The sequence below is a fragment of the Nomia melanderi genome, chromosome 3 (genome assembly GCF_051020985.1).
Source record: "Nomia melanderi isolate GNS246 chromosome 3, iyNomMela1, whole genome shotgun sequence".
NCBI lineage: Eukaryota > Metazoa > Arthropoda > Insecta > Hymenoptera > Halictidae > Nomia > Nomia melanderi.
Window position 1 is genome coordinate 7,075,826 of NC_135001.1, and position 26,809 is coordinate 7,102,634.

At 40.2% G+C, this 26,809-nt stretch overlaps 1 protein-coding gene across 13 annotated transcripts in view; it reads right to left on the reverse strand.

Annotated features, from left to right (window-relative positions):
- spri (Src homology 2 domain-containing protein sprint) overlaps window positions 1–26,809 on the reverse strand; it is a 310,137-nt gene that overhangs the window by 34,247 nt on the left and 249,081 nt on the right. For all 13 annotated transcript variants that reach the window (XM_076365610.1, XM_031984934.2, XM_031984944.2 and 10 more), the window contains one exon: window positions 4,523–4,646. In XM_076365610.1, coding sequence (XP_076221725.1) covers window positions 4,523–4,646 — 124 coding nt within the window. The remainder of the gene's footprint in view (window positions 1–4,522; window positions 4,647–26,809) is intronic.

The following is a 26,809-nucleotide window of genomic DNA, read 5'->3' on the forward strand; positions in this document are numbered from 1 at the left end:
GGATTATCAGCTGAATATCAGGAACAATCGAGAATACCGTTTAAGCTAGCGAACTAAATGTTTGCTGCGAATTTCACTACATTATAATATTTTTACACGAATTTGTTATTCCTAGGGCATAAATCGATGTAAAAGTTAGCAGCCAAAATGTTAGCTTTAGTAAAAACGGTGTAAAAACGGCCAATGTAATATTTCTGCATGAATTTTTTATTTTTCGTGCACAAATCGATGTAAAATCTGACCGAAACATTTTCGGTACGAGCTGCAGTATGAAAATATTTCCACATAAATCAGTTATATTCGAAGTTCAAACCGACGTAAAAGTTAGCATCGACATAAGCCTCGATATTCCAATATTCTCGCATAAATTCGTTTATCTTCGAAGCACAGGTCGGCTGAAAAGTTGTTCGAACGAATGAGAAACTGTTTCAAAGGAAATAGAAAAATGTATAATCAGTTTCTCGCTTGTGTTGACATAATTTCAAAACAGTCTATCAACTTCTGCAAAAGAAGAACAAATGTTACTGTATTTAAGTGAAACTCTTGAATTCTTATCTGCTTTCGCGTTTATTTAAAAGACTCTGTTATCGAGACCACCGGTAAGCTTCTTTCTCGTTGATATATCGTTGCAACGGATCCCCGAGGATTTCGCGTCGCCGGTAATCGGACTCGATTACTCGTGAGTCGGGTGATTAACGCGCGTTTTCAATCGGACAGCTCGCGTTGATCGATGCTGACCGATCGAACCGCGCCGTTCTCGTTTCCTCTTTTTTTTTCATCGCGATTCGTCAGCATCCGTCACTCGTCAGTGGAAAAACGAGCGCGCGACCCTTTCGCGCGTTTTCGAGCAACCCCCCGGTATTTAGAGGGATGCGCGGATTATTCGAATCGGCGAGCCTCAATCGACGCTTCGTTTGATTTATTTGGTCATGCACCGCGGGCCGCATTTACGGCTCGAGAATCGTTCATCGATTACTCGACTCGGGGGTTACGAGGGGTCGCGCAGTGGTTTCGCCGGTAAGAAGTCTCGACGATTCGGCTCGGCGTTATGTGTCGCATGGGATTTGCTCGAAATTTATCGAGTTACATGAATTTTTTGTAAATAAATTCATCGTGGTCTGGGAGGCTGGAGTCTCCCCCTTTAGGATTATCCCTCGATATTGATTATAGGATTCTTTTCTGCCGTGTTATTGAATTTTGGATGTTGGGGTTGAACGACGGACGTTCGGGAAATTCGACTTCGAGGTGTTGGGTGTGAAGTCTTTCGGGTTAGATAAGATGAAATTAGATTAAGTGTTGATAAGGGAGTTGCAACTTGTAATTAGTAATTGGTAGGACTGTGAATTAGTGGTTCTATGAATGAGTAGGTAGTGTTATGAGTTAGTAGTACAATGAATTTGCGGTACTATGCAAGAGTAGGATTATGAGTTAGTGGTACCATGAATGAGTAGAATTATGAATTAGGGGTATTATGAATTTGTTGTTCAATCAATTAGTAATACTATGGTTTAGTAGTATTATCAATGAGTAGGATTATGGACTAGTGGTATTATGAATTTGTTGTACAATCAATTAGTAATACTATGATTTAGTAATATTATCAATGAGTAGGATTTGAATTAGTAGTATTCTCAATGAGTAGGATTATCAACGATTAGGATTATAAATTATTAGTACTATGAATTAGTGGAGCTATTAATTACTAGACTTATGAATGACTACTATAATAATTAACAGAACGAATCACCAGTACAATCGAAGATTACGAAAGATAATTTCATAATTTGCAATCGAGTCGCTCATTGTAACGTAGAATTCGAATTACCTTCAGTAATGTGTAAGCAAATCACATTTTCCTCGACTTTGTTAGCAATAAAGTTACTGATCTCGCAAATAATTGCGAAACACTGGGAATTCGGTTCGCAGGGGGCGAAAACACTTCGACCGAGTGTCCTGCGCCGTGATTTCACTGCGAGAGCCTTTCCCAGACATCGTACTCGACAGTCGGTCTCGTTTGCGAGACTGTTTGCCGGCCGAATTGCTCGGGATTGGCTTCGTTACGTGCCCGAAACTGCGGAGAATGGAGATACACCCCGAAGATGTACACCGAAATTCAAGAAGAATCAAATCAATTTAAAAGAGTGCACTTGTGCGTCGAGACTCTTCCCCGTTTCACCGTTTAAATCGGGAACAGTTTTCCGGTGGAAAATATTCTCCACTCTCACCTCTGTTCGCTTCTCTTTTGATGCCGAATTTTGTCGGATGAGCATCTCTAACAACTCAAAAACGAGGGAAAAGGGAGAACTCTCGGTCGAATTCATCAATTTGTTCATAGAAGAATATTTACGTTGTAAACAATTATGAACAATTACATTAGGTGATCTATGAATATGCCACTGCTATATATAGTATATTGAATATGTCAGATTTTTTTCACTATTTTTCCAAGATAGTATGGACACTCACTACTCGAAATACAAAATTTTATCTAAAAATTAAAAAAAAAAATTTCATGGGTCTTAATAGGTTAATCTCACTATAGAAAATTCTACTGTAACATTATACTAAGAATGATTTCGACAAACACGGTGTCGCGAATGAAATCGTCGTGCCCCGCCGCGATCGGGCGATGTTTTCAATTTTCCGCTCGGCCGTTTTTCCGTGATGGCGGATGGAAGGGTTCGACGGGGGTCGAAGGGGATTTCGCGAAGGGGTTCGCCGCGTGCCGGAGTTTCGAGTGTAATTTAATTTGAAATGCAGACTGACACACAACTGCGTTCCGGGTTAAACGGATTAAACGAGAACGTGCGACGCGTGCTGAACATCCCCTCGCAGCTAATTGCGAATTCCCTAATTGCTCGTCGCGAAAAGTAACCCGACTTTTTCCGCGATCTACCGCGGATAGCTTCGAGAGGGACTCTCGTTAAGGAAAAATAAGACGAGAATTCGGCCGAAAATCGCCTCTTGCTTCCAAAAATCGAACACGTGCCACACGGTTATTTTAATTCACTCGAGTTTCCCGTAACGTGGATTATAATTTTGAGCATTTACTGGAGATTTTGTGATTAATTGAAATTATTTGTTTTGAAACGTAATTTTTTAAATACCGCGTAATATTTTAAATACTGTGAATAGAACAATGATGTAGAATTGTAAATTGAACATTGAAAAATAGTTGGGATTTTATTGATTTACGCTTGACATTTGGATTTGTAGATTCAACTAATGTTAGCTGCTACAGTTGAATAGTTAAATAATTAAATGTGTAAATGAACTGTTTGAAATCGATATTCCACGTATCTATTACCATACTACACGAAAATTGATATTTTATTGATATTACTATGATATCAAGTAACTAAGTTAATAATAATATTATATAGTATATCGGTGGTGGTTTACTATTAGATGATATTTGAAAATGTGGATCTTTAGTAAAAAGAGAATTAGGAAAACAATAATATATTTAATAAGATAAAGGAAACAATACGGACAACAACACGTAAAATACAACACACGACTCTCGCACCAAAAATGTTCTACTCCGCTGTCGCTCACCAAAATGTCCTACTCCGCTGTCGCTCACCAAAATGTGTCCATGCACGCATTTCCACTCGCTTTTATCACACACCCCCATTCGCTCTGTCTTTCTCACCCTTGCACCCTTCTCACTCGCATCTTTCGTCCATGGTCAAAACTCACGCAGTCACGTACACACTTTTCTCACGGTTCAGTCGCTCAGTTCCAGACACTCTTCCTCGCATTCTTTCAGCCACTCGAAATTGTCTAAACGCAGTCACACTATTTCCCAAACATCCCGGCGCCGGTCCGTCGCAATATGACCTGGTCGCCCTTACGCACGCACAACCAACCATTCATCCTACAATAAATATTCTCGATACTACAATTATATTATCAAATATCAAATTTCAGAATTTTACTATATCCAAATTGCGATTAGAACCTTTCGAATGCAAAGGGTTTCAACCCCTTAATCTGCAACATCGTGTCAAACTCGCGACAAACATTTCAATCTGAATTAGAGAAATCCAAATGTTATTAATTTTTTTTTTAAATAAATTGAATATTACTTGTATACGATCAATCGTCAACCTTCGGAGTAAACGCAGACACAGTAAGCATAAAAATTGTTTCTTTTTTTAATACATTATCAACGATAAGTATCGATCATTGTTAACACGTTGAATGTTGCAAGATTTCATAGAGCAAAATACAGAAAATGAAAAAATATAATATTAAATCATTTGATTGAATTACATTGTTATTATTGCACGTTCTTCTAGCTAAATATCACGAAATTAAGTAGCATTATTTGTAATATAGAAATGATTCCAAATAATCGTCGTTTAATCGAGTGATCTATAGTAATTCAATTTGTAAATAAATCGTAAAGCAAAGAGTTAACGTTACTGCTTGTCCAAAATGCCGAGTCACGTTCTCGGGATAATATTTTTATTGAAGATGACATTTAAAAAGTACAATCGAGGTGTATCCGGCTCACCTGTACATGATGTAGCTGCGTAAGCTGATGATGTTGCAGCGGATTTGGCGGAGGCGTGCTCGGCGAGCTGACAACCTGAACGGTTCCGTGCTGCTGCAGGTACGGTTCCAGGAAGACATCGCTCCTGCAACAATAAAATCGGACGGTCTGATCAGCGGAACGTCCGTCATCCCCGCAAAAACTCCGCGGCCAGTGTCGTCTTTCTGCACGACGAAGGAACAAAAGAAGAGCGTGCCGGCGACGCACGGCCGTAGAAAAATAATATTTCGCGTCGCGATTAGATAACGGGTCGCCCGGCGGAAAAGAAGGACGGCGACAGTGAACGGTACAGGAAATTACGTTCTTCCCATCGTTATCCCCGTCCGGATTAGTATTTTCACTGGAGCGAGTAACGAGTCTTCCGGATCGCAACAGTTCCTTTCAGAATTTTAGGAATTCGTAAATGATAGAAGAACCGGAGTAAAATTGCTCGCCGTCGCGGTTACATGAAGGCAATAAATAGAAATTGTGGTCGGAACAAGTGTCTCGGGTGCATCGATCGATCCGTCCGCGCGTAAAAAGTATAATTATCGGCCGAGCTCCAGGAAATTACTCATCGGAGTGTATTATTAGACAAAATACAGTTGAATTGGGTCTTTAAAAGATTCTTATTTGTCTTCGAAGAAAATCAACTCTTTCCTTTTTTCAATATGGTGAACGATTACTGAACCGTCGATAAGCATTGATTCTAACTTTTTAAGAGAACTTTTAATTTCAACTAATTAGAATACTTAATTACTAATTAATTCAATAATATAATCAATTCGGATTCTGTCACGATAATAGAATAACTTAAGATTCTCTTTATCCACCAAAGATTGCAATAAAAAGACTCCTCTACTATTAATCTCGATTAACATTCGATCAACCTTCTTCGATTGATTCTATTCATTCGTTTACAAAATCTTCAAATGAAATTCTCAATATCTTACAAAATAGATTTCGCTAATTTATCTCAAGGAATGTCATCCCCTATTCCCGTTTCCTGTTCATAGGAGCCATGATTAAGGTTTCAGCGAGCATTCATCGCGACCTTCGACCCGACAAACGCGACTCCTGTATCGACTGTTCCGCTTCAGGCCACGTTAGCTCCGTTTTCTTCCGTTTCATTTCCTCTGTACGCGGGGGAATCGGCGAAAACGCGAAAACGCCTGGAACCTTCATCCCCCCGAGCCTCCGGAAACCGCAGACTCTCGTTACCCGCGCCGCTACTGCAGAAACGCTCTCTCCCGTCCAGGTAATCGCTTAGAAACTCGCAGATAAATCCTCGTCTTGGACGGTTTCGTCTCCGAGGGGACAACGCGCACTTTGTAAACGGTCGCGAGGCGTTATTTCCGTCGAGTCGCTTCTCCGGGACAACTTTCGTAATCGATTCTGTGAATCCCCGGAGAATACACAGGAATATTTGCGAAGAATCGAGCTGAATGTCTCGAGAATCGCGGATTCAAACGAATTTCTCGGAGAGTTCTTTTTCTCTGAGGTCTTTGTAGTTTCGTTGTCTTTTCTTTCGATGTAAGGTCAAATTTTTTAGCAAGTTTATGTTTGTGGGGATTTTCAATCTAATTAGATTAACCTCTTGTCGCGTATTGACGACGAGTGGTATTCAAAAGAAATTTTCGGATAGTGTTTCTTCGAGGTTCTTGTATTTTCTTGGTTCTTTCTTTTTGTAGTTTCTCTTCCTTTGAGGTTTATGTTTTATATGTTGATCGAAGATCTTAGAAAATTGTAAAAGTTGAATGGAAAATCTGGAAATTTCGGAGTTTCCCTTCCTTCCCCAAGGTTTGCGTTTTAGATCTTGATCCAGAATTCCGGAAAATTGCAAGAGTTGAGTGAAAGACTTGAAAATTTCGGAATCTCTTCACTCGGAATTCTGATCTGAGACGCGAAGTTCTAGGAAATGGCGAAAGTTGAACAGGAAATCCGAAAATAGAAGTTTCTGTTGTCCGGATTCGGACCGGAGACGCGAAGTTCTGGAAAACGGCAAAAGTTGAATGGAACATCCGAAAATTTTTATTCGATGGCTGCGAATGAAGTTAGGTTGGTTGATCCCGTCTGCTAATTAAATCGATAGGGAAGCCGTAAAACGGAAACGACGCGCCGCGTGCCACGGCGAACTTCGACGGAGAGAGAAGTCAATTAATTCTAACGCGAAATTAGTCGACGACGTCCGGCCGGGAAAATCGATACGTCGCGACGTAACAAATCGTCACCTGATGCGCTCGGAAGAAAAAAAAAGCAGCGACAACCGCTGCTGCCGGATGTCAACGCCGTTTGCTCGCGAATGATTTATGCCCTGATTCCTGGTCGAGTCGAGAGCTTTTTAATTGCGAGCCGGAAAGTCGATCGCCGGCTGCAGAGTCGGACGCTTCTCTACGGTGAGTTTCGGTCGACGAAACTCTTTAAATAAACTGGAGGATACTTTGCACTTCCGTTCTGGGAAGTTCATTAATATCAGTGAATTTATCTGTCATTATATCTGGATTCGTCTCGAAACTCTTGTCTGTTGAGACAGATCTTACAACCCCCTCAATTAAACTACCATATGGTATAGATATTATTTAATATGAATTTTCATAGAGTCTTTTTAATAAATCTTAACCTTTCGGAATGTTTATTAATATCTTTTATGGGATATCAACGTTCTTTTCTAATCGCTGAAATCGTAATTGCATTTATTTTCAACCCTAGTTTCATCAAATCTTGGTTAGATTATCTTCTTATAAAATAAATTACACGCGAAAGTTTTTGTTGAAAATTGAATGATTAAACTGTTATTTAGTTTAACCTCTTCCATACGAAACGCACTAAAGATTGCATCATCGTTTCTCGCAATCTCTATGCATAGAAACTACTATTTCCAATAGAAACATTGAACATCTTAACACTAGAACTACTAGATGAGTCAAAATAACCGATTCCTAATTTTTTCTTTTAGAATTACTGCAAAGGTACAGATACTCTTTAACAAATGATTACAGAAGCCGATCTAGCAATATCTAATCTGAAATATAAGCCAACTGAAATCTCAATAAATTCACGCGTTTAGCCTTCATAAAGAGATGTTCGAAAGACGGTTCAAGTGCTCGGTAGTTCTAGTGTTAAATAACGCTTAAAAATATCCCGCAAATACAAACCAAAATTTTCCAAACAAATTCAAATCGAATGCCTCAACGATTCCAATTAAATCATCAGACCCTCCGCAAAGCGGATCCGCGTTCCCGCTAACTCGTCCATTCGCAACAGTTTCATCGATAATTTAAACGCATCAACGTTTCATGGAACACACCCCCAGGGGAGGGTGGGGGTGGCGGCGAGGCCCCGGACAAGGCCAGGGCGTAACAATGGCGAAGAACGTTCAATGAAGAGAACACGGCCAGATCCAAACTTTCTGGAGTTTCTAAAGCGGCCCAGAACTCCGCGGAAACCTCATCAACCCCTGCACCAGGACCACCCCTGAATGTACGGTACCGAGGGCGTCGCGGCACAAACGGTGGGCGACGTCGCCGCGGCCCGGACCCGGCGGACAGGCCGTCCAACTGTCAAACGCAGGGGACAATGGTGTGCGCATGGGACTTTGCATACGTCAACAACGGCAACCCCTCGCCGACTCACCCCCTCTGCAGCCCTCGCGCGATATTCAGCGGCGAATTGCGACAAAGTTTGCTCGAAATAATACCGTTTGAAGCTGCGGCCGGCTGAGAGAGAAAAAGAGGGAGAGAACGATGGAGAGGGTAAAAGCAGCGCGCACTAATCACAGTTGAGACCTGTTTTAAATAATTATTATAAACTTTCTGGAGAAGCTGAATGAGACGTAAGTAGGGGTGAACATAGAGTGTGCGTAGGTTGTTAATGGAACGAAGGAATGATTATTAATACTCTGAGTAATATGGGAGGGTATGTTAGTGTCTCTGTATTGAAGTGCTCGAAGAACGTAGAAGTGAGTTTCGGAATTTAGAAGTGTTGATGTTAGAGTGGAACGATGGAAGCGAATGTTTCTCCAGTTTAGCAATGTATTTGCGGAGTTTCGATTTGTTGATGATGGTTATTGTATTTATGGGGCACTTGCGAAGATCTTGGGAGAGGTATAAAATTTGATCTTGTAAGATCTTTGTAAATGAGACTTTACATCAATGATTACGAAGTAAGTACCGAACGAATTGATGAATTTAGTTGATCAACGTATATTTATAATTAAGATATAGTGTACGACTATTCAAGTAGAATTTTAATAGCATATACGAAGTATGTAAGTAAATTGCTACCAATTGAACCATTTTCACAAATGTCAGTCCCATTAAGAGTACAGACAACTGAACTGCCAAAGAAATACGCGAGTCAAGGTTCCGCCGTATTCTGTTGACTCTAAGCAATTAGTTTGAAGGGGGAAGAAGGGCAATATGGCGTCTATCCGAGGAACGAGGAACTAGACTGGATGATTCTTGCGACAACCGGGCGTATCCGGTGACGGAGTGTTCCGTCGGCGATGACAACGAGCCGGGGAATGGGAAATTGGAACGCGATTCCGAGCGAAAAAGGTCATTAGAGGGACTTTTTGGCGACGAGGCTTTAACGAGATCATTAATTAAGACCGGCGGATAGGCTTCGGTGTACACGGGCATGGATGGTCAGCATAATTGCCGGATTCCGACGTCGTTAATTTTGAGGAGCGAAAAGGAGGTCTCCTCGGTGTGTTCTTCGGGCAAAGCCTGGGAAAAATCGGATGGTTCGATGGGTTTGTGGCTGCGACGGTTGTTATTCGCTCACGGTGGACGAAATTATTTGCGTCATTTAAAAAATTGTTGAGAGTATTAAAAGTATTACGCTGATTATTAAATACATAAGATACGAATTCGTTTGGATTATAGTAGCTACTTTTCGTTTAACCCGATATATTGAAAGCAACTAATTGTAACATCAAATTTTAATTTTTTTGTTAATTACATAGAACAATAAATATAGATCTAAACTCTATTAGTATCTTGTTAAAGATATACTTATCAGATATGATAAACGACCATTTACATAGACTCCGTCGAAAATTGTTCAACAAACTACCCAATTTGGTTTGTGATCCATAAGAATTAAGATTCCAACACCTTGACCGCGAAGTAAACCATGGAAGATCCTATGCAGTCGAAACAAGTTTGTTAATGAATGAAACTAAAATATCAATCTTCAATTTTCAGGGTAAATCCCGGTGAGATCCCCGATCTCATTTAGATTAAAAGTATCTAATCCTCAATTATTTTTATCCGTATTATTCTATTTTCCCTATTCTTCTTATATTTTTACCTTCATAAATGCATTCTCGTTGGTTAGATATTAACCCTTTGCACTCGAAAGTTTCAGTAGAAATATTTGAATATTTTCTAATGAGATAAAGACGATATTTTGTGAAACTCGAAGAGAAATCATATGTACATTGAAGAACAAAGCTACTTTACTTCAGTATTTCTCAAAGTGATGCATTATACAAAGTATAATATTAAATATAAAATGTTATAGTTTTACTTTATGAAATCAAATGGTGAGAGTCACCTCTCGAGTGCAACGGGTTAATAGTATTTAATGTAGCAGATCTTTAAAAAAAAAAAGTAGAACACATCTCCTCGACCCGACATCCAACGAAATCCAATCCTTCGATATGTCGCCAAGAAAATTAACATTCTGCAAAAAATGGTGTCACTCGCAGCAGTCAAAGTAAAACAGCCGTCACGGAGAAACAGTCACTCAAGAGAGCACCGGAAATGCGGGATCCCCTGGACCAAGTTTTCGTCGAGCCAAAAAAAAACGCGTGGGTGGCGGGTGACCGAGACACAGTCGCGACTCGCGGCGTGAAATTGCCAGCGGCCGAAAATAACAAAGGGCCAGCGAGGCGGAAGTTACGTTCCTGATTCTGGCGGCTAGAGGACGGGCGGCGTCGTCTGCTGCCGCCGTGAATCGGGTACGGGGGTTGCCATGACGACTGGGGTGGGTTCTCAACACGTGGTGGTCCGGCCCGGGGTGGCTCTCGCAAGGGTGAAAGAGATTTTTACGTATTAACGAGCGGCCGCCAGCCGTGCATCGGGATACACGCGTTCCTCTAGAAACAAGGCGAAGAAGATGGCCGCCTCTCTGCTCGAGGAGCGGCTAGCCTAGCGAGGTGGCTCAAAGGAGCAGGTGGAACGCTCGAGTCGTCGCGTCTCAAAGGAACACGGCGGCGTAGCTCGCTCCCCATGCCGCCTTTCTTTCCAAGGCAGCTTTTCTTTATGAGTTTCCCCGGTCTGAAGATGTTAATTCGCCGCTGTCTCGCGGGGAGAGGATAATTGTTCCCCCGGTCGCGTCGCCGGTGTTATTGGCTCGCCCCATTATCCCCGTGGATCGCAGCTACCATCCCTTTAAGCGCAGGAATTCTTTCGCGGCAGGGAAGTTTCTTAGGCTCCTTTTTATTTGTTTCTAAATAACTGGCAACTTCGCTGTCTTGCTCTCTTCGGGATTCGCAGAGTGTATCGCCTTGTCGGGCTGCGTTGGGATTAATTGGTTTGATGGTCACCTTGTTTTCGTCTTGGATGAGATTCTTATCGTGTTTGAGGATCTGTTGGAGTATTCGGGAGGATGGGGGTTTAAATGAGGACGGAGATTAAGGATTATTAAGTATAATCATGTTTGGTTGTTAATACTGTGGTTCTTAATTTGAGTTTTGGAGTGAGACTGGTTACTGAGGTCATATAGTTTTTGACGGGGTATTGTGATTTTCAGAGTGATGCTATAGTTCGTAAAGCAACACTGGAAATGCTATGATTATCTACACAGTTCTGTAATTTACAAAGCGACACTGTAGTTCCCAAATTTTCGAAACACGATTCTCGAAACAGTTCCCACCTCGAATATATTAACTTTTGAGATCCGTATTTGTGTTCTTTATAACGCTAGTATGATATAAGATGTAACGTGAGAATACATTAGACACAGATAAGTGGAGTAAATTAGTTTCTGCCATGCCAAGAAACGAATGATGATCTTCCGTTTTCTACTGAACGCTATTTCAATTCCATTCATTGATTCGGGTCCCCTTGACGCCGCCATTGAACCGTCGCCAATAGGGACTAGGATTCTCGCGACACCTTGAACCGCGGCCAAAAGGGGTTGTCGGGTGACAATATGGTGTTCGAAGAAACAGTTTCTCTTCCCTCGTTTATTCGCGTTTAAATTCCGCACGATGTTCAGATGATGATTGGATTAACTCTCGAAATGAATCTTTATGTCGACCTCAATATTAAATCAATTTTCACGATCGGACGAGACATCAATTTACATATCTTTACAATGAGAAATACGTTTAATAACATACTAATGTCCTACGGACACATTTTCGGGTTTCTCTTTGTATACAAACGAAATGGTGTAGATGTTTCATTGTTAAATTATTTTGCTTAATATAGGTATTCTTTTTGCGTTGTCCCAAATTATCTTACTAATATTTATTAACCCTTTGCACTCGTTTTTCAACAAGTCTTTCATTGGAAATATTTAACATTTTTCGACGAGATATAGACGACATTGTTTGAAACTAATTTAACGATAATTCACAGATAAATTAAGCGACGAAGCTATTTTATTTAAATATTTCCTATACTAATAGAGTTTAATTTAAAATACTAAATATTCAACTTGATAGTTTTACTGTATCAAATCAAATGATGACTGAGAGTTGCTTCTCGAGTGCAAAGGGTTAATATAATTATTACCAAAATGGTCTAATACAAAATTCTGTCGTTTCACTTCAACGACATTCTACAAATTAATCAGAGTATAAAAATATATTACGTTGTTAAGGGCTGAAAACCCAGGAAAAGACACTGCACACTGAACTAGATACGCATCTACACTCACTTCGAAAGCACGAGACGTCTTAAACGTGAATTTAAGGAAGCATTAAGTAATTTCTGCGCCAGAGGGCTGAAGCGACTTAATTAATCAGAAAGGGGTGAAAAATGCACGAGGGATGCATTCTGGGGCGAGCATCCAGCCGACTGTTCCTCGGGGAGTCTGAGGAGGTACCTTCTTGCGTGGAGAAGTTCAAAGAAATTCCCGGGATGAAAAAGACCTCGCCGCCCCTTTCCCGGTGCGCCCCTTCGCGAGCGAAGGGTGGTCTCCCGAGAAACGTCGGAGACAACGGCGACACACCTTGGAAATTAGCGTCGGGGCTCGTTGTTGTTCGAAACACTTCGAGCAAACATTTACGTGAAATTATTCATTGGAACAGCAAGGATATTAAACGAACGATGCATCTACTTGTTTTTCACTTCGAATTGTCGCTCCTTTAGCTAATCATTGCTAATTATCTACAATCTGTATTACCATTATTCTGTATTCACCAAAATGTTATGCACTTTTTCTTTTAACGTCATTCTTTGTATTGAGAAAAATGTAAAGAAAAAATGTAGAATATCGATATCTATAAATATAGAATATACGTGTTATGTTTTGAGTAACATTTTGAAAGTGTAAAAATATTTGCTATTAACAACAGCGCAGGATGGCAAATTCCTCACGCCTAAGTACACTTCTAAATAAAATCTACCTTTACTTTTTTGCAAAACAATATCATCGCATTATAAATCAGATTATAAGTTTATAAATCCGAGACCGAAAATTTCCATCGACTACAGTGATCCTACTGGTACAATCTATTCAAAAATAATTTCCACCCCTGAAAACCTCAATCGACTACAATTCGGTTCATGCTTATTAAAATTTCCGCTCTGTGGAAGCACAATTACCATTCACCGTTTACATTTCCACAGGCCGGATGCTTTCAGCATTTAAATGAAAGACCGTCTCTCTTCTCGTTGCGAATGAAAAATCCAAGCGGAGCCTGTTCCGTGCAAACGATCAAAGCGATCAAACGTAGGACTCTGGAACGTTCACGAGCCGTGGCGTAACGCTGTCAAGCTCGTAAAAGGAAAACGCGTACGGATCCCCGTGTGTGCGGCGTTTTCCGCTCGTGGTTCCTCTCGGTGAACGTGTTTCGGCGAACACGGGGGAGGCCATCTTCCGCTTTACGCCGATCTCTAACCCTTTAACTGCCGGAACACCCTGGGGAGACGTCGTTTTCGAGAAACGAGGCCTGCGACACTTGATCGTGGAATATGGAATCGGGCCTCGGAATGGATGCCGTAATCATTATGAATACAAGTATCAACCGCCTGGGGGTTAGATGGAACGAGAGGTACTTGGCTAGAAATAAGGAGATATCAAATTTCTAAAGAGTTGTGTCGATGCGAAACTAATTTTACTGGTTATTTGGAAAATGGCGAATGAGAAGATGCGTTGATTTGTTTGATTCGTTTTTGGGTGGATGTTTTAACTATTATATTAATGATTTTGAAGTTTTGTAATTTTGTAATTTTGTAACTTAATAATTTACTAATTTAATAACTTTATAGCTTTGAAATTTTTGAACATTAAGATTTTGAAGTCTTGTAATTTTCTAGTTTTCTAATTCGGCAATTTTGTAATTTTATATAATAATAATAATAATAAGATATTTTTCAGCATTCACTACCTTCTATTTGAAGATTTTTGTCTTCAGTTCCCTTGTCTGCAACATTTTCCACATATACATACAATAAATATCAGATCGTACTATCATGCGAATACATGCTTATAATATACATTATGCTAAACGAATACAATAAAACTACAGACAAGACCGAGGTACAGCACGATGCAAATGTATGTAGATACATTTCTACAGAAACGGTGGATTGGAAACACACGACAAAAGGAGGGAAAGATATCTTTCCTCAAACGTCCTTGTGCCGACTCCTCCCTTCAACGGAAGGGAACCGCCCGATTCGATGATGTTTCCCGCGGACCGTGAAACTGTTCCCCCGCGAGAGAAAACGCATCCCGTGTACATATTTTTCCGGTCACCGATCATCGTAATTGACGACTTTTCTAATTCCCCTTTCCTATCGCGTCGAGCGTGAAGCCAGCTCTCGTGACTCGGCGCAGTTAAACTGGAAGGTTTCGTGCTTTTTTCAACGACTGTCTGTCGCTGGAAAGTCTACTCGCGTCGAGACTAATTATTCCGCGATGATTATATAGGACCTGCCCGATAAAACACGATAAAACTCCCTTTTAAAGCCGCCACAATTAGAAACAGCCGCATGTTCATTAATACCTTACTGTTTCCAAAATAGAAATGACCATAGACTTCAATGTTACTGTAAAATTACAATTTTACAAAATAGAAATAGAAGTGATTATAAATATTAATTTTCCGTAGAGTTACAATATTAATATACAAATAGAAATACTATTTTTATATTACCTATATTATCTTTCACAGAAAATCTAGATATATAACAAACATGGAATTCTCTTCCCACCAAATCACTAGCAATGAAGCAATCAAATGTCCGATGAAACTGAAATTCAAAGTCAAAATTTCGAATTTCATTGGAAAACATTCTTAAAATTCGAACCATCCACGTCCACGGAAATCGATATGAAGAGGTTAGCTTGACTTTCCAAAGATTCCTAAGTATATACACGCCGCAAACAAAGTTTCCTGCTCGCCGTGTAATTCTATAGCTGAATTTATCTGCGCGTAAATAACGTTTCCTTCTCGTTCGCGCGATTCCGCTTGTCGTTCCCCCGAATAAAAATGAAATATCACCGTCGTCGCGGAACCGCGTCTCGATGGAGACGAAAACATTCCCGAGTGTTTCCCCGTCGTCTTAAGCAAATTCTCCCCCCCCCCCCCCGTAACAATTCCCATCAGTTCGGCTTAGGTCCATTTACGGGATTACGGTCAACACGAGCAGTTTCCGTGGAGGTCACGCACGCGGAAAGAACGAAAAATAACCATAATCCTCGCTACTGTTCGCGAACTTCGGTTCCTGGTCGCCGGAAACGTCGGCGAGCAGGGAAAACAACGAAGTTTCTATTAGCTGAACTTCCTAGCCGAGTTATCAGCTCTTTCTCGAAATCACGCGGCCACTGGCAGAGATTAAATCGGCCGGAAGCCGTGTCCTCCTTCCGAACAGCAGCGCAACGGATATTGGTGAACGCTGCTCGTTTCCCTTAGCGACTATTCTTTCGGTCATTCCACGAATGACACGAGTTTTTCATTGTTTACCGGTTTCTACTAGTAAAATTCTTTTCGAGGAGGCTGAAAGTGACTATGAAACTGGCGACTGACTTTATGGTAGAGTTTATTTTTCTGAACTAAAAGTTCTTTTGAATTGGTTGATGATTAATGATTCGTTGGTTTAATTCTTTGACTTTTTTTAGTTTGCATCTGGATGCAAATTGAACGAGCTTTCTAATTCCACGGTGGACAATTTGATGAAAGGAAATTTTCATGCTTTTTAATCACGGGTTTCTTTCGTTTCTCGCAGTGAAATCTTTCGAATCTCATGATTCTTTGTATAATTATAGTGAATATTTCAATTCAGTCACGAGTTTTGCATCTTGCGGAGAAGTAAGAATTCGTGTATCTATCTCGTGAATACTCAATGTCCAGCAGAGAAAAAAAACTTATATAACATACATTGTTTCCCGTTCCGTGATCCAAAGTTTGCGTAATATTTCTCGTTTTCTTCAGCCGAGCGACGGCGAGAAAAATGCTCTTCAATTTTTCCGCAAGAAAAAACCGTGTACGAACACATTCTCCCATATAGGAGGATGTGCGAATCGTCGAAAACTTCCTCGTGAATCCGCGGTAGACTGTTATCTTCAGGGAAATCAGACGAAACGCGTTTCCGCGACGAAGAAAACAAACCGACGCGGAAATAAGAGCGACTGGGAACCATGGAACGGTGAGAATAACACTAGGAATTCGGAAGAAGACGGAGAACACGTACAAAACATTGCTGCGGTTTTCAGTTTATCTGAAAATTGGAAATTCTACCGAATAAGTGGGAGCGCATAGTCTAATAATAATTTTCTTACACTATCCTGATATTCAAATTTGAGAAAATTGAGTATCGATAAAATAGGAATGCGGCTAACTCGAGAAAAATGAAAAAGAATTAATGCTAAGAAAATGAGAACGAGGTTGAAGTTACAGTATGCATTTGTTAAAACTTCAGTTAACTTATATTTCAGTTTAGGCATTATTAAAACAGTTTCTTTAATAATTTCTCCAAGAAGTATGCGTACCTTTCTAGTAACTGTAAACGAAGAAATAAAGAATGAGACAGTTTGATTCATTTAGTAGATCTAGTGTTAGTGTAAGATTTTGATACATAATTTAGTTTCTTCTGCTGAAGCTCTGAATATTTCCAAAAATTCTCGCTCGTAAGACGGTTGGGGAAGCAGCAGCAAATTGTTTCCAAAAATTGCCTATGTATCTAGGAGTCCAGACACTTCCGTGTCGGGGATAGTCTGTCGGAACTCATCGCGCGTTTTGGAGGAAACAAACATCTTCCAAGGAGAGAGCACTTCGCTCCATTAAGAGTAATAGGATGCTTCCTCGCCTCTTCTTCCTAGATCCGACAAACGATGAAGCGACGTGGAAAGAGGCGTTGTTTCTCGAGGAAAATGGCTCCGGTTAATGCTCGTTGCATCGCTTGTTTATGGATTAAAGTGGTATTCTTGGTTGGTGAGGTCGTTTCTTGATGGTGTTTTAAAATGTAATTGGCCTAGGAAGTTAATGAAGTTACGAGTAGAGAATTTTGTATGCTTGTTCGATTGTACATCTCCAGAATATACAGAAACACTTTTACGATGAAGTCATTGAAACAAATGAATAGTAAGTTATTGAAATATACAAAAGGAAATGGATAAAATATGAGAAATCCAGGAAACGTTGAAATAAAATACAATGGAATTTCACGCGGTTTCTCTGTAATCTATATTTCAGCACGCAACTGAAATCGAACGAAACAATTTCATAAAGAGAAATTTCTTTAGAAAACGGAGAAACTAGATAGACGTACATATGTACGGTGTACTCATTATGAAAGCTAGAACAGACGGAAAGCAGATCCGGAGATGTTTAGACGCGAAAGTGGTCGGGCGAGTGTCTCCGGCAGGTAAACGGAAGAAGATCAGGAAGGAACGTGAAAGACGACTGCAGCAGAGGGAGGAGGAGGAAGGAAGGAAAAGGGTTCCTCCGAAGGTAGGCAAAGTGTGCGCGCGACTCCCGTGCACAAGCCTCTCCGGTTTCTACGGCGAGCGAAACCGAAGCCGAAGAGCGACTCTTAGGTTACACGATGGGAGCAGCAAAGTAGGCTTAAGTTACTCCGACTCGATGTAACACGCGACAGTTTGCTAAGAGCACCTCCACCACGCTCTGTTTCGACCGTGCCGCTGACGTCACCCGTTATATTGTCCGCCCACGAATCGCTGAGTGCCGGGGTGGTCTACGGGGTGTGGCCAAACAATGGGAAGCGCGACGATTCATAAATACTTTTATCACAGCTTTAATATCAAATCCCTTTTCTTTATTGGAAATTCAGATTTTCTTATACTTCTTATCGTTTCGAAATGTAGGGATGCTTATTCTACATTACTCGAACAACGAATCTTGTAATATTGAAATATCCATTGTGAATGTGGACATCATCAATCTTGAACTTTTGTTTTTATTGGTTTCATTCAGTAAATCATTTCAATTTAATGTATACTTTTACTTGAATAAATCTTATTAATTTCTAAACTTTACTATTGTATTTCTTGGGAATGTTTTCTTTTAATCATATTTTTATTCCAGATGAATTATATTTCTTTTTTATTAACACTTTTGTTGTATTAGGAATATTAACATGGAGAGATTAATGAATGTTTTTTTTTTTAATCAATCTTGCAACTTTTAATTCGTGTTTGTGTTATGAGTATAAATAATAATGTAACAACTGTGATTTTTCTATTTGTGACACATATTGGGCAAACTCTTTATTGGCCACCCATCTTGAAAAGTTCAGGTCACCAACTAATAGCTGCTCAACTTGGAAAAGCATCTATAGTTATTCATCACTCCTCCATGACTAATATTGCAACCACTACAAATTTGTTTATATTACAATTTATACTAATCCTACGAATTAGTATAAATTGCCAGATGTCAGCTCCTTTTATAACTTTTCAAGGCACCCGGTAGGTCATATACAGTTAACGCTTGTCTTTCATCTAGCGAATACCCTGGATGTTGATAGAAATTAAGTGGCTTGAAATTTAATCTTTTTCAAAATTCATGACTGAAATCCAACCCCTGTCTATCCCTTAACAACGGAGAGATCCTCCTAGAGTGCTTCTACCCCTTGAGTATTCGAAAAATTTCATTTTCATTCCAGATTAATCGATTTCAATTAAGCAGGAGAACCTTAATGAAACTCAAGGGAGAATCCATAAGGGCGCAGCTCCGAACGAGAATATCTTCGATCGTTTTTATTATCAGGTAATCACGTGAAAAAATCTTCATAAAAGAAAAAAAATGTTTTATTCATTAAGATAATCACCTTCACGACCATATTGTCCCAAAAAGACTGAAACCTGTTACATTCAATTTTACCAAACTTCGTTTCTTTACACCTATCGAATGAAGATAACTTAATTACCTTAATAATAAAATTAGACAAAGTTCAAGACTAATATTACCTTTGTTCCCTTTGACCTATAAATAAAAAATTGTTGCTATTACAATTGTAACTATTCCATTCGCAGTAACAAAAGCTCTTCGTTCAAATACTCAGAATAAATCACAGATTTCGATTAATACAAATGAACAAGATTCAAGGGTATCCTTTTCTGGTTGGCCAATATTTTTCCTGGAGGACCGCGTGGCACGATGAACGACCGCTTTTAATAAACTCGGAAACATTGCGAACGAACGGTATTCCACTCACGAAATTGGCCGGTCGAAACGCGACGGGCAAATATAGTAATTAAAGGGTACATAATTGCGGAATCCCCCCCCCCCCACCGACGAACGGTCGGTGATCAAAGGTGGAGTCGTTCGCCCTTTTCAGTCTGCGTGACGTCACAGCGCATATTGGGCTTCCGCGCGAAACATTCCACAGAGAATCCTTGCGGAAATTGCCGTTGCGCCGCGATTTCCTGTCCGCCGGCTCGAATTTAATCGCGACGAATCAACGCTATAAAAACCTTCAATCAACTGACGTCACTGTTGTCGGAAAATAACATGTAGGAATTTTTACAATCGGTTGTTGTTCCATTGACTCGTCGAGTGGTCGCCTCTTATTTATGTTCAACATGAACACTTTAACCCTTTTCGTTCGAGAGGCGACTCCCAGTCGTCAGATGATTTGATACAGTGAAATTGTAAACTTTTGTATTTATCATTAACTTTTGTATACTGTATGAATACGTGAAATATCGAAAATAGCTTTGTTCCCTAATTTATCTGTGATTTCTTAATAAATTAGTTTTAAAGGATATTGTCTACAAGTAACTGGAAAGTATTGAATATTTTAAGTGGAAAACTTTCGAGTGCAAAGGGTTAAGCTTTTTTCGACTTTATCAACAGTAATTGGATAATCAACAAATTCTTCCTTTAATAATGTTCCTCAGACTTTTAATGTTGTTAAAAGATAACGTAAGATACTACTGTTCGTATTCTAATTAACTCTCAGCAACTCATATTCTTTCGTATCGCAATTGTTCAATAGGACACGTTTGTGTTGTAGCATTGTTTCTCGAAGAATCGTTGAAACGAAGAAGTTTCTTTCAGGAAGCTTTGGTAAAATAATCTATGAGATAAAACAAAACATAGGCATACTGATTTTATAGTAAAAGATCAAAATGCTTTTGCTTTTCTGTGTAAATCAATTTGAAAATGTGCTCTTATGTACTTGAATTATTGGGAGTCGGACCGAAAACGTCGACATTTTTCGAACGATTCAATTCGTACGGCCATTGTTTCTATCTTGGACTCTTCGGGAGATATTGTAGAAAGAGGGGAAGCGATAAAAATCAACGATTCTCGATCGACCGGAGAGAAACTCGATTTTCCTGGACGGAATTGGCGTGTTGTGTATCCGGCGCGGCGCGTCGTGAAATCGAGAATCGGATTTCTACTCAGAAATAGTTTCCCAGTTGAAGAGCGGGATAGGATAGAGGGTGGCGGATGCATTTCTGTCATTATCCTCTAGCTCGTCGCCGAGGAACGGTCTCGACGCGACCGGATAACGGTTCGTGATCGATTGGAAATGAGCCCCGTCCAGATCGTTCTGTTTTCCACGACGGGTGTCGTCTATTTGTCGTCGGGCTGGCTCGTCGGCTTTATCCTCTCTCCTGAGGGCCCGCGGAACAACGAGGAATTCATTTTTCCTCTTCTGTCGTCCCGGACAGCTAGAACCTTGGGACTGGGGGGTGAGGATGAAAAGTTGTACGTAAGCCATTTCACTCGCAGCGGAACTCAACGTATCCGAAAATTCCATGAGAATTATGCACGGTCTTATGGAAGCTTTTGTTGTTTAATGTTACTATTCAAAGTTCAATAATTTGATAACGGAAACTCGCGGTAAGCTTTTTATGAGGATATTCTAAAGGGAAGAATTTGAGCTTTAACCCTTTGCACTCGACAATATTTTTCATTACATTCATTATTTCCTCAGGAAATATTAACAGTAATATTTTCAACTTGCATAAAGAAGCATCTTGCATAAATCATGGGGCAGACTTGCTTTATTTCTACGTCGCATGTGTTCATACCTTATTTAAAATCTTATATTCAATTTTTCATTTTATCATTTTGCTGCGTTCAAGCGAATGGCGACTGAGAGTTACTTCCCGAGTGCAAAAGGTTAAGATCATAGTGGATTTAGTTATGCAATTTTTCTGAGTTTCTGGGGAAGACGCAAAGGCGTTAGAAAATATGTATTGAATTTCAGAGAAATTTGGAATTTGAAATTTAAAACTTAATATTTGAAATTTGAAATGTTGAGTTTCGAAATACTCTTATACCAATATCGAAGACGCAGAAATAAACAATTCCTCCCAACTTTCTCCGCGACGGAAACAACGCAATTTCTAACAAACATTTCCTAATTGCCAGACTTCAAAAGCCTCTGCTACATATCCCACGTTCAATACACCAACAAACCCCAAGTCGCAAATGCTAACAAGACACAATCCCACAAACATATCATTATACCCAATACAACTCCTCGATCAACAAGGGATTCGTCTTAGATTTCAACACGATCCGCAACGTCCGTTATTCCCTGGTTCAGTAAACAATCCTTCTTAATTGACTCCCTGGTCAGCCTCTCTGTCGCGACCGGGTCTCACAGTGAAATTAATCGATTCCTGGAGGCTTGGTACATACCGGGCGTCGTACAAACGTCGCCTTTGTACTTGACCCGTTATCAAAGCGGCCTACAATATCCCGTCGTTCCTTCAGCCGTCTTTGACGGTGCCAGGACTTTGTCCCAGGACAAAACGGAACTCGCGACGATTCAAAGGACCGCCAAGGCGAAGCGAGTCGATATTCATCACGGAAGGCGGATATATCTCGAGCTCCCCAGAGGATTTCGAGGAGACTCCATTTCCAGGGTGGAAATGGGCTCCCCCTCTCGCGAAACCAGGAATCCTTCGATTTTCGGAGCTCGCTTTGATATTATTATCCTTTCTCGTTGCGAAAATGTCACGTTCGAAGGGCGGGGATAATTTTATTTAAAGCTGCGCGGCGATACACCTCGCTGCGCCTTGTCTGTTAACCTTTTACCGGATTTTCCATTGAAAATGTTTGTATGTAGCATGACACAACAAAGTTGGAGTGGCTTGAATCGATAAGGGGGAAGGTATTGAAATACAGTAATGCAATTGTGGTGTTATTCGTTGATCATTATAAGGAGCTGTATTGAGTATATAGAAGAGAAATTGAAAGGAGTAATTATTGTGAATATGGATCATAGAGGAGAATCAGAGCAACGTGAGACAAGGTAATCTACCTTCTGATTGAATAAATATTTAAAGGAGATGAATGAACAGTTTATAGTAAATCACAATACTTATTAATAGCGATCACTATTAACTGCTAGTAAAGCAAAAATAAGAATTGAAAATCTGAATAGTGCTTCGAAAAATATTTTGCACGTTCTCTGAATAATTAATAGATCTAAAATCATCACTAATCTCTCCTCAACTATTCTCAGCCATTAACTAAATTACTATTCGCCAGTTCAACTAGCCACTACCGTAAAAAGAGGTCAGAGGCAATAGAGAACCACTGAGCCAGACAGCGGCCGCTCGATTTTCGTTCTGGGGTGGATTCTTCCCGACGTTTTCCCAGCGACCGTTGGTGTCACAGTTCCCAGTGATTATCGGAGCGCGGAAAATGAAAGGGAAAGTAAGCGAGGCGATCGCCGCCGCAGGATTAAACGGTCCTCCCGGCCTCGTGTCTCGTAACATTAGACCGAAAGTGGCGTATCGTGTTTCGCGCGGTTTCCTCGATTTACTCGCGGGACGAGGCCGAGGAAGCATTCTGCCGCGACACGCCTCGGTACCATGGCAAACTATTCTCTTTTCCTTCGACGTCGCTGGAGCCAAAAATTCGGTTGGTCCTCTCGGAGGATACCTATTTATCTAGCTCCAAGGAAGATTTATGATGTTCGATTACTCGAGAATTTATTTTAAACGAACTATTATTAAATATCATTGGCTAGTAATAAAAGAAATGTATTTATAAAAGTAAATATTGCTCGATCACTTGATGACTAGACTCGGGAATTCGGTTGATCGATCAGTTTACATTCTTCCTCAGGCAGTTCTCTGTTGATTCTATTTTCTAGATAAATAACAGTTAATGATTCTATCTGTTACTTAGTCGTTGTAATTAGCCTATATTCAGTCTGCATTAATGAAATTAAGTTCATTAATACTAGAACAACCGAGTGTTTAACGTCATTAATATGTAATTCTTATAAAAATTGTAACAACAGATTTGTTTCGATTGCTTCATACATTCATTACCGTATCTAACGCGAATTTTTAAAATCATTTCGAATAGTCAATACTTTCAAGATATCACTAATTACGAAATAAGAAACCTGAAACCCGTCACTTTGACAGGGCCAGTAGTTTCCATGCGAAGTAGTCGCAAATGCCAACGAACTATCAAAGATTAACAAATACTTATACAAAAACTATGATAGTATCTTCTTCCCTCTGCCACTCAATTTCTCGAACGATCTCGCGCGAGCAACGGACGCGCGAAATCTCCGGCATAAAACGCGAAACGGATTATTGTGGCTTATTTACAGAACACTTCTCGCCAAGAATTCTTTTCACACGATTACATAAGAGTCCTTGGTGGTCTGACAATCGAGTCTCGCAATGTTCTCCCACGGTTTCGTGCTCCGAAGCAATTAAACAGTCGTTTGATGTACCGTCCGTTGCAGCAAAGCTGGCACGCGGGATATCATAGCAGCAAAAGAGGTAACTCGCCGTGTATTTTGTTTACAATTTCGATTAATTACGTGCCATCGTATCGACGAATAGCAAATTATTATTTTTTAAAATAGAACTACCACACATAGAAACTAATGATATCCAAGTGCCAACTCTCGTGCAACCGGTACGTGACTGTTTACTCCTTTCGAGGAATCGTTCCCTTTCTTCTGATTTTGCTCGTCGTTCGAAATTATTCCTAGACAAAATGCAGTTGTCCTTTATCAAAGGACACGCTGGCCACCTTCTCGGTTAGGCGATTTTCCCAGAGCAAGAGAAAAAGCGAGCGCACATGCGCCCGCGTGTCCGCGCGCGTAACCACTCGACGGAGTTCGCATTAGGGCGAACGCCGGCGGTCGATGTCAACTCGACAGGGTCGTAAGTGGCATTAACGCGACCCTTTCCGAGGCACCCCCTTGATTTCATCGAGTACCGTTCATTGTTACGCGCACCGCACACGATTCTTCTATTCCGCGGGAACATAATCAATTTCTGCTGCCGGTAGTGCATTAACCCCCTGGAACGACTAGGGAGGTGGGGGCTGGCTCTTAGAGGATCGCTGGATCGAACATGTGAAGAATATATTTTTTCGCGTTCTGAAAGGTTCGTGAAATCAGATGTTGTTGTTTTTATTATATTGAGATTACTATTGGATCAAAGATTTTGGATTGGAAAAGGTATTTTGAAAATATGTCAGACGCGGGGGATGTGATGAAGTAGTGCATTAGCCTCCTAGATTAGACAGACAAGACTTTCTAGGGGATCATAGGATGGCACAGTTGAAGTATATTTTATTTTTTCTGATTCTAAAAAGCCCATGAGATTATTCATTATTGCTTGTAATTTCAGGATTATTATTGAATAAACGAGTTTGGATTGGCAAAGATGTTTAAACGAAATGGAAAGTATGAAGAATACATTATTCTTCTGAAAATGAATTAATCGTTTAGTAATATTTTGTGCTTCAAGTATGATAATTTGGAATACTAACGAGAGAATACTATGTTACCAACATCATTTTTATCACGTTTCGGGAGTAGGAGAAATGATAAGTAGCACGCGCCGGTCAACGATAAGATAGACGAATTTATACGCTAATTATCGATCAAGCTGACGGGGGATGATTAATTCCGAGACAAAAGGTTTCCCGGTTTTCATTCAGAACTAAAGAATTCGTTGCGTCACGCAGACATGTGAAATGTTACAGCGATCTGAACCGTATGATTAATTGATCTGTGTCTATAAATATTCTAATGAATTTTATCTTAGAGAAAGCATTTACAAAAACTGTTACAGCAGGATGTTACAAAATCGGAGTCTGAATAAAAATTAAATTTTGGTATAAACGGAAAATTAAAAAATTTGTAGTCCAAATAATGTAATCAGGTCAACCTTATATTGATAATCCTTTCGCAATTACCGCGAAGTTAGTACTTGATAAAAAGAATATTTTGGGAACCCTCCAATTTTTCAGAATTACTCGTCTGGCCAAAGTTTGACGGGGCTAGTTCGATAATTCCAGGATTCCCACGAAGTGACTAAAACTGGCCGGGGCTTCTGGGTAACGCGTTTAGTCGGAAGTGCAAACACAAGCATTCAGAGTCCCATCGCGGCTCAATGAATCATACCGTGATATATCTATGCAGCTGTGTGCATGTTGCACGGAAATTGCAGCGCGCCGAGGTCGATGCTCATCTTTCGTCACTTCTACTCACGCCGATTGCATTGTCAACATTTCTAACGTACACACGACATTATCTTTGTTGAAGGTTGCAATCCGTTCAGCGCTAGACCTACTACACCAATTAAAATGACTAATTTCAGGTCCCTTGTTTTGCAATCAATCAAAATCATTTAAAAAGTGAGAAATTTGAAAGATACATTTTCAAAGATGTACTGTTAGAATTCTTAACAATAAGTAATATAATAATCATTTTAATTATATAATTAAAATTTATATTATTAATTCACTCGCAGCATTAGTGTTTGTATACACACCGTTTCCTCGCACACCATCATCAGATTCTACATGCACTAATGGTTCAAATAATATACGATTCGATGACAGAATAATAAAAGAAGAAATTAACGATGGCACGTTATTTTTCCTTTTTCTACATACTAAGCTATGTATAAATAAATTAAATTTTACTAAAATTCATACCACAGAATCCTGGCTAATTGCTGAGACCAGATGGCTTAAAAAGCAGATCAGAATTACCATAAATAGCCTCATAAGAAAGAAAAACTGCTGAAAAATGGTAAAGAAGCTCGCTAATCCAGGGTCAATTTCCAGCACAAATCCGTGCGCCACTCGCGTGGGCTCGCAAAATTACAAATTACCCCGCGGGAAGGTCGGAAAATTCCAATAATCCCTTTCGGAAGGCTCCAGCCTACTCCTCCTCGAAGGGGGAGCGCGCGGAAAAGCGCGAATGCAAATAAACGTGTCCCTGTCAAAGGGCTGCCGCGCAGCGAAGGAGAGCGGAGGGCCGTAAGTGGAATTTAAGCGAGCCCTTTCGTGCCATTCGAGGTTCTTCGACTTAGATGCGCTCACACGCGTGGCCACGCGACCGTTAGGCAACCTCGTTACCGTTTTTCCGCGTTTTGCGCGTCTTTCGTTGCGGAAAAAGGAAAGAGGAAACGACGGCTGGCTGTCTTTGGTAGAGAGACAGGAGGAAGAACGTGGAATGTTTTTATCGCGTCTGGAATAATTAACCTCTTGCCCTATAATAGATTCGCGATGAAAATTTTCAAGTGAATTCGGTAAATTTCAATGTTATTTAGATTGTTTGAATATACATTGAACATCAGTTTTTCAATATTGATTGTTAATATTTAGAG